Source organism: Salarias fasciatus, chromosome 5 (genome assembly GCF_902148845.1).
Source record: "Salarias fasciatus chromosome 5, fSalaFa1.1, whole genome shotgun sequence".
Taxonomy (NCBI): domain Eukaryota; kingdom Metazoa; phylum Chordata; class Actinopteri; order Blenniiformes; family Blenniidae; genus Salarias; species Salarias fasciatus.
Window position 1 is genome coordinate 14441165 of NC_043749.1, and position 12526 is coordinate 14453690.

The 12526-nt window shown below is 42.0% G+C and overlaps 2 protein-coding genes across 2 annotated transcripts; both read right to left on the minus strand.

Moving 5' to 3' along the window:
- Window positions 1–3403: 3403 nt before the first annotated feature.
- Window positions 3404–5290, minus strand: LOC115389043 (SUZ domain-containing protein 1-like). The gene is made up of 4 exons (XM_030092409.1): window positions 4844–5290; window positions 4038–4087; window positions 3682–3951; window positions 3404–3559 (listed from the first exon to the last, which is right to left on the minus strand). The coding sequence occupies exons 1-4, from the start codon at window positions 4892–4894 to the stop codon at window positions 3448–3450; spliced, it is 483 nt and encodes a 160-aa protein (XP_029948269.1). The 5' UTR covers window positions 4895–5290; the 3' UTR covers window positions 3404–3447.
- A 550-nt stretch (window positions 5291–5840) lies between these two features.
- On the minus strand, window positions 5841–9534 carry LOC115388084 (dynein heavy chain 1, axonemal-like). Its single transcript, XM_030091016.1, has 12 exons — window positions 9332–9534; window positions 9189–9213; window positions 8829–8933; window positions 8101–8220; window positions 7940–8022; window positions 7705–7846; window positions 7415–7570; window positions 7122–7320; window positions 6776–7029; window positions 6321–6533; window positions 6066–6230; window positions 5841–5969 (listed from the first exon to the last, which is right to left on the minus strand). The coding sequence occupies exons 1-12, from the start codon at window positions 9532–9534 to the stop codon at window positions 5841–5843; spliced, it is 1794 nt and encodes a 597-aa protein (XP_029946876.1).
- Window positions 9535–12526: the final 2992 nt, after the last annotated feature.

Consider the following 12526-nt stretch of genomic DNA (forward strand, 5'->3'; position numbering starts at 1 on the left):
TCAGGGGCCGAAGAAGGAGCCGCGGAGCCGGATGGAAGCAGCGCCCCCCAGCGGCCAGGAGGAGGGAGCGCCTCACAGCTCACACCAATGCACACCTGAACCTGTCCTGATCAAATGTATTCCTATGTCATTTATACTGTACAATAACGTATGAAAGAACAGGACAGATAACCTCATTTAAAAAAATTAAATATGATTTTTTTTAATGCGCAACTATAGCTTTATCACTTTTTAATACAAGAAATAAAGTCTAAAGTTTGGAAACAATTTATCTGAATTTTAAACTGTTGGAGTTGTGAGCTCTACATGAAGTATTCATAAATGTATGAACCATTTTGCATTTTGGTGCTGCAATTCCAGTTTTTCACTTCAGTATATCATTAGTCCAAAATATTGATACTGGGTTATTTTGCTAAATACTGCTGAGACGTTTACATTTTTGTTGAATTTCCTTTTTAACAAAATTGCATCTCGAAGAACTGTATATCCCACTGGGTTTCACTGCACCATGTAAAGATCCCATGCACCGTAGTTCATGAGTAGCATTACTGTTATTCATGAACAACGATTAAGCATGGAAGCTAACTGCTAAACTACCATCACTTTGAAGTCTACTGTAATTTTCTTTATGAAACAGCTTTCCAATAATCCTTGAATGGGGGATTGAGGAATTCTACAGCACTACAATACAGAGTAACCCAAAGCAAAATGAGTATTGGGATCTTTTCTCCTAAGTCTCATAAGAACGAACACAAACAGTATCAGCCTGATGATGTTTATTAAAGGGTATTCAAATTTAGATTTCCTTTTCAAGTTTCAAAACAACAATGACATCATATAAGCTTCAAACCAGACAGATATTTGTGAATGACTGCAACAAAGCATTGTGGGTACATCGCACGAGTGAGTGTTCACTGTAGAAATGATCAAAACAATCCGATTTCAGATGGCTCTCCTTTGGACAACTGGACCAGAAACCTGGAGTATCCGAGAACTGCATCCTTGAGTGTGAAGGATCTAATCCACATACCAAACTGTCCCTCTTTCCAATGCAAGTTAACTCTGGGTGCTAAACCATGAGAATAAATCTGATCCACTGTTTCTCAGGCTGGAATCGCTGGAATAAGCAGCATAAATGCATCTCTTGTATTTTTAAACCCATTTGCTGTGGTGGTTTTTAGCTTCAAACACTAAATTTGAATATTTCCAATCTGGTTTAACAAACACCACAAGGATCTGAAACTAACATTAAAAAAAGAATATTGAAACAGCTGGAAATCACTTGTTTAAAAAAAAAAAAAAAGGCAAAAAAAAATTGACAGAGCTTTGTCAGTTATGTGGGATCTAATTATTATCAGAGTTGACCTGGTGTAAGTGTAGCCTAAAAGATGAACTCGAATCGTAATGCTGTAAATTGCATGTTGGCCGACAGGGATGTTTCATCATATAAGGCATTAAAGTGTCTAAAGGTTTCCAACTCACTGCATTCAGTGTAGAACTAACTTCTCACTGGTATTCCATCAGTAGATCTGGATGTGAATGAGTGTGTGCTTTTATTTCAAATTGGTGGGAAAAAAAAGTGCAGAAGAGACCGAGAACCTTCATTGTATGAAAAAAAAAAAACCAAAAAAAAAAAAAAAAACAGGAAGTAAATCAAACCATGACTTAAGGACACCACATGTGACTTTTCCATATTCACTTCACGGCCAGGGAAACAGCTCCGTCTTCACTGAAGGTCATGATGTTCAGTTTTGCATGTGTATGGAAAAAAAAAACAAAAAAAAAAAAAACCCAACTTCTCAATGTGATTCAGTCCAGCCAAACCCAAACCTCCAGAATCAACAAAACTGATGCTTTTAGGGAAAACTGAACATCACAGCATTTGTGAAGGCAAAAATTCATGGAAGAACATGTACCTGATGTTGCAGCTGCTGACATTACGTTTGCAGAGTTCCTGACAAATTTCAAAACCCCCAGCAGAATATTCACCAACATTAACCGTTACGTAAAATCCACCTCGGAATAATTTACTAACCATAACTTCATACACAACCTATCAATATACTGCAAATGGTGCAAAAACACACCAGAATGTTGATTTCAAGGCAAATGCAGTGCAGCTAAGCTCAGAGACAAGCTCCACCTTCCTGACCGGTCTGACCAGGAACAAGGCAATGCACACCAGGACATTTACGCACGCTAACTTTAAATATCCAAACATTTGCCAAATTAGAAAAGAATTATGCTGACACCGAGAATGAATGCTCTGTATTCAGGCTACATCACATAGTTGCTAACACACTACTGATCTCCTGACACAAACTCGGCACTGTGCATATGTTCACTGGAAGTGTTCGACTCCAGAGTTGCAGCATTCTCGAGCAAGTGTGACCAAAAAAAAAGAAAAAAAAGACTTGACATGAATTTCTCTTCCGTTCATTCGATTTGCCGACTGATAAAGCAGGACTACCAATATTCTACTTTCACTGCTACTCTGCAGCATCTTTTCCTAAAAACATCTGCACAGCGCTGGGTTTTTGAATAAACAAAAAACAAGCACACAAAATAACGTTGACTGCTTAAAACAAAATACATTTAGGCAAAATGACTTTTTAAAAATCCAGGGAGTTGTTACTTTATTGCTTGGAAAAGCCTAGATTTAGTGATACTGCTCTTCAAATCTATAATCTTTGGCCACAGGCTGCGTGCCCACCGAGGTTCTTCCCTGTTTTTTTTTTAATAGTGACTGGTGCTGAACGGAGGCTCTCAGACTGGGGAAAGTTCTGTTCCGAGCCGCCCGACCTCCTGTACTGCAGTATTACAACTCATCCCAGGACGCAGGACAAACCAGGAGCTTCTGTGGCCTCACCACTGTGCTGCTGGGCACACAGGAATCTCTCAGCTCATCATTTCCGCTGAACTCAAAGAAGTGAGGCCGGGCTCCTGGTGGACACTCAGCCGTGATCCGAACGGCCAGCTCGTCTGCTCACCTGCGTCTGAGGGGGAAACGCCCACAGATTCACCAGCTATCCTGAAGAGACGCACACCTGATGCCGTGGCACTCGGCCGACCCCTGTCACGATTTAAAAAAAAAACAACAACAAAAAAAATCATCGGGCACCTCATGGTCGGTTGGAGAATCACAGTGTGTAGGGAAGTGAGGCAAGAGCCTGTTCGCACTGTGGAACAGACGGGATTTCATATCTTTGGCCGATCTCTGCCAGTCACTTGCAATGAGAGAGATGACAAGAGGCAGAGGCCAAGACCAGCGAGAGGAGCAGAGGGAGGGTGGAAAAGTTCACCTAATTCCATGCTACATCTTAAGTCCACCAAGAGTTTTCCCATTTTTACCATTCTGCTCTTTGTACCACCCAAAACCCCTTAAAGTCCCACCCTTTGTCGCCTCCTCAGAGAGGCAGATGTTTCCGTGCAACAGGCGGCTCCTGTTTATCTGCAGAGTCTGAAGCCTGAGGTTCCATCTGGACCAGACGGCTGACGGATCACGTGATTGTTTGGTCGAACTTGCTCTGAAGGTGGCTGTGAAGTTATGCGTGCTGCCCTAAAGCCAAAGAAAGAGAAAAGAGAGTCAAATCAAACAGGGTTTATTCTTCAACCTTCAAGCACTTTTCTCTATAATTACATCAATTCATTGCTGTAGTTTTAGCCAATATTACATCGTACCTGTCCTGGGATGGATTTTCCGGAGGCGCTTCCTCTGAAGAAGCACTACCCAAAATCCTTTTCCGGGCCTCAGCGTACTCGGCCTCCCGCTGAGCCAAAGACTTCATCTGCTGTGAGGGACGGGATGCAGACGCAGCGCTTCCAGCAGTACCGTTATTCGTAGGACGCTTTAAAATTCGAATTTGTGGTGGGGGTGCTGCAGGTAGAGAGTCGTCCTGGATCACAATAGCAGTTCGCACAGGTGAGCCACTTGATTTCAACCCAGACTTTCTGCAAAAATGGAAAATGTAATTAGCACATATCCATCGCGAGGAAAGAAAATGTTATGGTTTGAAGATAAATTACATGTCACTTACTTTGCCTCCTGGTTTATTTTTAGCTTTGCCTCAAGCCTTCTCTCAATTTCCTGAAGAAAAATACACACATTTTACATAATGTCAGATACGTAAGAGTCTTTATTCTTTTGGTGAAGCTATGAGCTATCCACTTTTAACTTAACAGTAAATATTTTTGCGTTATTGTTAACCTAGAGTTTTTTTTAATCACTTGGCTGCATCTTACTGATGTGAATATCTTCCCATTACTTATGTTCTTGTCTGTTATAAAAAATAATGCAAATAAAATAATCCACAGTTCCCATTTTTTTAAATTTCAGGTTGTCTGTCATCTTGATAGAAGGCTTACAGAACACTACACTAATTTACTGGTAGTAATATGGTCTAAAACGTGGAATTCAAACTAAATGGTCTAAATACTCTAAATACTAAAAACTTGCTTCGGATTATTCTTCAACAGTAATCCTGAACCAAACATTCATCTCGGCGCTACTGCCATTTCCGCAATAGAAATGTTTAAACGGTATAATCACTAAGGGAAAGAAAAATATTCTGTACAAATATTGACATATGTTTGACACGATCATAGACTGCCTCCGTGGAGCCAGAAACCCGAGAGACCAGGCTCGGTCTCGAGTCTGTGTGGGACAGCAGGGCCTGCCAGGCTCAACCAGGAAGACAACACAGAAAGACACCATGCTCATCCGCTTAGAGCCGGGCATGCAGCACACCGCACACCGCGGGTTCCTGCTCGGGTCTGTCTGTCTGTCATGGCGAGCTGGAGCCGGGTTCAGCACAAGTAAGCACGGTACGCGGCTGTTTCTCACCCCGCTGTCCGCCGCCTCTTCCCAGCTCTCTGCAATCTCCTCATCCTCCATGTTTAAGTGCTGGCTGGCTGCCTCCTCGCTTCACCGGCGGACTCTATCCCATCCGCGGGGAGGACATGGGGCAGCGGGCAGGGCTCAAGGAGACGCACCGGGGGGGGGGGCTCGGTGGTCGCAGGTTCTCCTCTCGGGGCTTCGGATCGAGACTGTGCGAGCGGAGTTACCAACCTTCGTTAGCCGCGAGTTAGCCTGTTAGCTTGACGCTCCGCTGGGGGCAGCCCTCTCTGGACAACTGTTACTTTGGGTTTACCGTCACAGCCGAGTCAGTAAACCAACATCCACCAGCGCGGCGACCGCAGAAGCACTGACAGGCCGCTAAATGTCTTTAAAAGCCGACAACAGCCCAATGGTTAACCACGGAGCAAAGCCAAACGGCTTAAGTTCAAACGTTCAGGTCGAGGAGCGGAAATGACGTCATGACGCAAGCTCAGACAGCTAGCGTCAGTGATTTACAGCCTCCAGCGGACTGTCAACAACAAATGTCTTCTTTCACAGAGCAACAGTATGTCTGTTTGTAGAGAACCAAGCTATTGTATTTACAACAAGAAATCAAACGATCAATTCCGACTTAGTATCTTTCTTGATAGCATGTCAATGAAAAGAGAGATAAAATTTAAACAAATAAACGAATCAGAAAGATCAAACGAAGGCAGTTTATAAAGTGATGCTGGAAACCTGATGAATATCATTTAATTCAATAATCCATGTTCATCAAACTAACATCATAAATTAGGCTGAAATACATTTGCAAGTAAAACAGTTATCTCAATAAGTTCATGTAATTAACAAGTATAAGTCGATCTAACTATATGCAAAAGTTCAGACAACAAAAGGTATTTAATTAAGACAACACACTTTTTTATGGTTGAGTTAGGAAAATGAGTTGTACTCAAGACAAACATTAAAGGAAGCCCTGTGAGTTAAAATATCAACATGGATTTTACAGTGTGGGAATAGAGCCTCCACTGGTCGCCAAGTAATCACTGAAACCTTTCTGCACCTGCCCCAAAAGTTTGTTGCACAGCCTAAGTTTGGCAAACAGGACAGCATCGGGACAAAGCTCCATCACCTGGACACAGAAACACATGCACACACTTAAATACATCCCCTTCTATTATAACTTTCAAATTGGTCTAAATACATAAAACGCAACCAAAGCTCTGACCTTCCGATTATCAAAGGCAGTTTTCATGAGTCTTCGCCATATTCCGTCCATTTTCTTGAATGTTCTTGCCTCTACGGGCAGCTGCCGGTTAATTTCATCAGAGCTGAAGGCGGGCTTCAAATTTAACCAGGAACTCTGGCACATCAGCCACTCCTTCAGCACATCCTGTATTTACCAGAACAGGAACACAGAACCACATTAGACTTGATGATACAACTTGGATATTCTTCAAATTGTATGACTGTTTGTCTGTACTCGAGTCATGTGTAGCTTGCTCTCCCAGGTGTTGATGCGGCCTTCAAAGGCTGTTTTAAATTGTGGGACGGACAAGTTCTGTGTCATGACAATGTGATCATTAAGCAACTGGGACACTCCATCTGGACTCTTCAAAATGTAGGTTTGTGTCTCCTTGTGGGGCAACACATCAAAGACCACTGGCAGCCACTCCTGCTCCATCTTTTCCAGGGCCTGGGTGAGAAAAGGTGGAAAAACTTAAAAAACGTAGATTTGGTGAGATTATCCTCAAAAAAGGATGTGAAGTTGCTGCTACTTTTCCCCTTCAAAAGACACAAAGTCTGAATTGTTTCCATCAACAAAACATGCAACTGAACTTGTACCTGACTATACATGAGTGATAATATAACTTCTTTAAAAACCCAGTAAGTTTCATGTAATTTTGTATTAAGAAAATGATTTCTTGTTAGAAGTACCTGTTCGATGGAGTGCTCTTTCCCAGAAACCTCAGCTACATAAGCTACATCGTCCATATAATTCTGCAGGCCGAGCTCCAGACAGTGAGAGAAGGTCCAGTTGGCTTTGGGCTCCACTTCCATCTGAATGCGTTCTGAAAGCATTTCCCAGTGGCGGCTCCTCATTCCTGGGTTTCTCAGACCCTGAAGTATCGGGACGTAGGGAAGGAAGTCCTCGATCTTTTTACGGATAAAAGTTGCCACCTCTTGGCAATCTAGAGCAGAGTAAAACACAAAGACAAGTCCATGACAGGCACGGGTCAATCACAAGAAGCATCACTTTTTTAGAGAGGGAGGAACCACCTACCAGGAATGTCCTTGAAATGCTCAACACATGTGTGCACTGTCTTGAGGGCATCTTTGACTGTGCACTCAAGCTGCTCAGGGTCAATGGAAGACAGTGGATCATTGAGCCACCGCTCATGCCAATATAGCCAATCAGAGGTGGTTTTCCAAAGGTCATCAAATGGTTGACAGTCTTTGATCAATTTATGCACACGATCATACTGCAGTACAAATTGACATGTCACAGTCAGAAAAAAAGTAAAAAAACAAAAAAAACAAAGATGTTTTTAACTCAAAACCTTCTCTTTCACTTACATTGGTGGCAGGCATACCAAACAGACGCTCTCTGGTGTTGTATGTTTGGGCCATAGTCTGGCACTCCTTCACTTGCTTACTGATATGTTGGATCTTGTTTGAAAGCTCTCGGGCACGTTCAATATCGACATTCTTTGCAAACCCAGCAACTAGCATCTACAAGTAAAGTTACATAACATGGAAAAAAAATCAGCTTGACATAAAAACAAGGCACAAAGTGTTCATTTTTAGATGTTTCAATGCATGTGAGAGGTTGAAAAGCTCTAGAAATGGATCAGAAAGTCACAGACCTGTAAAGAATCCAGGCGCTCCTCAAAGCTATCTTGATCCGCCAGTTGAATTTTGCGGAAACGCTCCTCATCCTCCACATGCTGGGTGACGACTGTTTCCATGTTGTTCATTATCCGCTGAGGCCACCAAATAGTAGTGCACCTGCACAGAAATGTCCTCTTAACAATTCCAACAAAAATTTCAGTTCAACTTCGGATTCTTAAAGCAGAATAAAAACATGAATACCAAACTTACTTTTGATTGAAATCCTCATTTGTCAGATTGTAGAATAATTCCTCCAACATTTCATAATCTGACATGGTCTTGTTGACAAGTTCCTGCTGAAGACAGATTTAGAAAAAACAATGCCTGACTGAACTGATATGGAAAACAGCGATATCTGCACGGAGCTGCACCTTCAAGTTTTTGAGCTCTTCTGGAATCTGCTTCATCCATTCCCTCTTTTCAGCCAATTCCTCGATGCGCTTGGGTTTCTTATGTAGCTTTTCATTCATCGCACTATACATGTCGCATGCCTGAACAAAAAACAAACCCTCACAAGGTGGAAAGTGGGATTTTGTCACTAGTACACAAAACCATGTGCTGTGCATCTATATGTATATTAATCTACCATGTAATTTTTTTGCCTCAAAACAAATGACCTACATTGTCCAGCTGCGTCCGTAGACCCAGAGCAAAGTGATCCAGAAGTGCATTGGCTAAAGCCTTCCTTTTATTGATGAGGGACTGCCGTACAGGCTCCACAAGTACAGCAAATGGACCAATCACAATGGAAGATGGCAAGGTGAGTTCGATCCTTTCTACATCTTTGAGATGCTGTTCAACCTCTTTTTTCACTTCTTGGGCTGTCTGACTCTGTTCTTCATTATGAGATCTAGCAGCCAAATAACAGAGGTATTAGAGAAAGAAGGAACTGTCAGTGAAAAATGTGATTTCATCCAAAAGGAAACACATGGAAGATAAATCTGACACACAGTCACACAGTGGAATCTGCAAAAAACTGGATGTGTGTTTGTAGTATCAAACTAACTTACTTTAGAGAAGTTTTTATGTCCAGGCTATATAGCTCCAAGTATTTCTCATATTCAGCTGCATAGGCCTCGAGGGGTATGACTGCTTGTACCAGGCAATTGCTGATCTTCTTCCTCAGCTCTTTCACTTCTGGCTCCCACACATTCACTGTCTCAAGCCACTCCACGTCGTGTATGAACATTTTCTGCAATACAAACTGAAAAAAAAGAAACAGAAGAAGGTAAAAACACAGTCATTTACTCTATGCATATTAGTAACATCGTCAGGCATTTATTCATGTGCACACTTTATGGAAAACTGTGCAAATCAAGTCATTGCAGATCACCTTATCAAGCTGTGGTATTTTGTGGGTGGCCAAAACACCCTGATCAAACAGATTAACAAGCGATGTTTCAAAATTCTCCAAAGGAGGGCTGTAATGAATTCCACTCTCGTCCAGAACCAAGTTTACCACGAACACAGGATCCTTCTTTGGCCTAAACAGGGGAGAACGCAGCCATATTACTGACACAATATTGAACACTGCTGTAAGCACAACATATATGTATTTGGAAGATAAACTAGTAAACTAGTGAAGGTCTCATTTGATCTTACTGGTAGGGGCTGGTGATGAGATCATTACCCCAGACCAGGTCCTGAGGACACGTCAGCAGACTGTGGCAGGCATCCAGCAGCAGCTGAGTCAGGCTGGTCAGAGAATCCTGCACGAGGGAGCGGAGGGAATCCTGCAGGTTGAGGCGCACCACAGCCATCAGTTTGCACAGACTGGACAGCTTGTAGGTGTCCCAGCAAGGCATGTTGACATCGAATGCGCCCTTGCCAAGATGAAGCAGGTTTGAACGAATGATGTCGGTCAGTGTGGTCACAAATGTCTTCCTGAGAAATAAATTCATCTGCAGAAGAAGAAAAAGACTTCATGGTTTGTGATTCATGTGAAATGTGTTTTTTTGTTTGCTTTTTGTTTGCTTTTTTTAAAGAAAAAAAAGGAAATTATGCCTAATCCCACTTGTTGTCGGCACTCTGTGATCATTTATTGCATACACCTTTTAGAATGAAATTAGAGGATACTGTAAATGAATGACAGGAAAAAGGCTACCAGGCAGTGTCCAGGAAACAGTACCTTACTATGAAGTGAAGATTGGACAACTTCAAATTTGTCCAGATGAAGGGGTTCAGTTGAGGTGAGGTTGAACAGCTTCATGTTCGCCACATTTCTGGATTCAGACCATATCTCCGTTAACACAGTGATCACCTCTGGCTTTCTGAACAGGGTTCTTTTGACAAAAGCGGCTTTGTTCTCCTCATAAGTGGCGTAGGGAACCGGAACACACCCTGCAAATCAAACCCGTGTTGAAATTTTAACTTAGAAAATTTTCTACCTAATTATAATGTTAAAAAAAAGTTAGAAACAAAAAAAAACAACAACTTCACAATACCTTTTTGGGGTACATTGGCAGATTCCTTCTTTGGCAGGGTGATTTGTGAAAACTTCCGAGGATTGTTCATCACGTATTTGTCAGAAGTCATGCGGTTCATTGTACGGTCATAGCCCAGTTTGGTCTCCATCTCCAATTCCCCCACATATGTCTCAGAACTAAGCACATGACATTCACGTCATCCTTTCACTGAGTTGAAATCTTAACTAACAGACTGTACAAAGCTATTATAAAATGACAAATGACATTGCTTACATTTTCGGTCTGAGGCCAGGAGTTGACAGAACGAGTCTTTTGATTTGTTGGAGACTGTCAGTACTGAGGGATGGACTGCCTGGACAGCTCGGCATGCAGAGCACAGATAAGCGGTACAGACACAGAGCCTCTGCGTTTTTCCTGTAGCGTAGAGCAAACTGGATCCGTTCGACAAAGATGCGTGGGTCCTCGGCGCAGAAATACAGTCTGATCCTGGGGATCCAGTGCTTACTGCCTGCTACCAAGGAGTTCATTCCTAATCACAGAGGGTGACATCAGAAAAAAATATAACAGAGCAGTATGAGAAAACAAGGTGCTGCTATAATCCAGAGACATATCAGGGTTTGTTGGGCATATGCTGTTCAGATTACCTTTTTGGTCTGTCTCTTTGCTGTTTTGGTGAACTTTCTCAACCAGGTACTGACATTTCTCCTTACTATAATCAAGAACCCCAACTAAATGCCAGCAATATTCCAGGGATGGACTTCTTGGGTCATCTGTAATAAAGAGCAAGAGTAATCATTGAGAGGTAGACAAGAAAATGTCTTTTTGTTGATGTTGTTGTTGGGTTTTTTTTCTCGAAGAAACAAAATTTACCTGAAGTGATCCCATCATCTTTAGGTAACAGGGCTTTAGCAGGAATGGGTTTTTGATGAGATCCCTCACAACGGCCCAAAGCAAGCCAGTCATCTGGTGTCCGACAGTCATAGTCCTCATTGTCAAACATCTCAGGAAAAAAACATAAGAACACACCAAAACATAGGATGTGGTGTAATGAAACAACAAAGGCCACAGAAAGAATGCATTAGTTTTAGTATTCACTTACTTCTAAAGGGAGATAGGGTGAGTCTGGTGTGGTTGCAGGCTTATCACTGCTACTCGGATGTCTTGGCAATAGGAGGGTACAGTCGATTCCTTTGTCTGCCAGCAATTGTTCCAAATCTAAGTTCAGGTACTCTCTTCGAAGTCTGTCAAGGAACACAATATTACAAATGTTTTCATTTGCTAACTTTTTTTTTGCTCATCAATCATCATCAACAACAAAAACTATTACTGGGAAACATGGAACTCAAACATTTGACATTTTATCTTAAATGCATTGCAAACTCATATTTTTGACCATATATAGTATGACAAGGGATTCTTGTATGATATTACCACTTGAGGTCTTGAGGCATGCTATATTTGATGAAATATTCTTAATCATCGTGTATAAATATTCTTCTAAGGACAGAACATACCTTTCTATTGCTAACCGGCGGGGAACATGACCAGGGCTGGTGAGGTACGGCATACGGACTTTAGGTGCATCTGCTCCCTTGCAGAAGTAAATATTTTGCACCAGTTTGCACAGGTCAGAGGGAGCCTGATAGGCTGCACCTAAGGTAAACAACAATCTATATGTTACAAACAGCAAAAGAGTTGGGTTTTTTCAAATAATATTATTGTTATTATTATTTTTCTACACTGTGGCCACTTGTTTTCTATAAAGAAGTACAGTATTGCTTACTTTGGGTTGATTGGTCATCACTTAACCTGAGGACTGAATTTCCCATGACATGTTTCATGTCATGACATGAGATGTTTCCCAGTGACACCTGCTGGGTCTCCATCTGTGACTGAGTTGGAGGCTCTGGCACTGTGGGAATATCTGGGAATTGAGGCCTCACTGATAATCCCAAGCAGGCAGAGGCTTGTGTGCCATCCTATATAGAGGAAAAGACTGGATTCAACGATCTGTTATTTAAATACATCTGAAGTATACTTATATTTGTCTTGAAGTTAGTTTGTTCCGAATAGGAGCGATCAATTATTTCTAAAAATGGAGAGAGGGCAGTTTAAAAGCACCCGTGACTTAAATAATTTAGCATTACTTCCTCTTATGGTCATTTGTCACGGACACGATGTATGTTTTCAAACCACGGAAGCAACAAGACAACGGAAACTCTGACTTGCCTTATATTGAACGCAGCTGCAGAAAGTCGTGCTTCTTTCAGTCCTCCGTATCGATAAATTGACAGAGTGATCAACTTGTGAAATCTCAGTTTACCACTCAGTCCGGCGACAGTGAGTTGGTGCTGGTTGCCATGGAGACGAA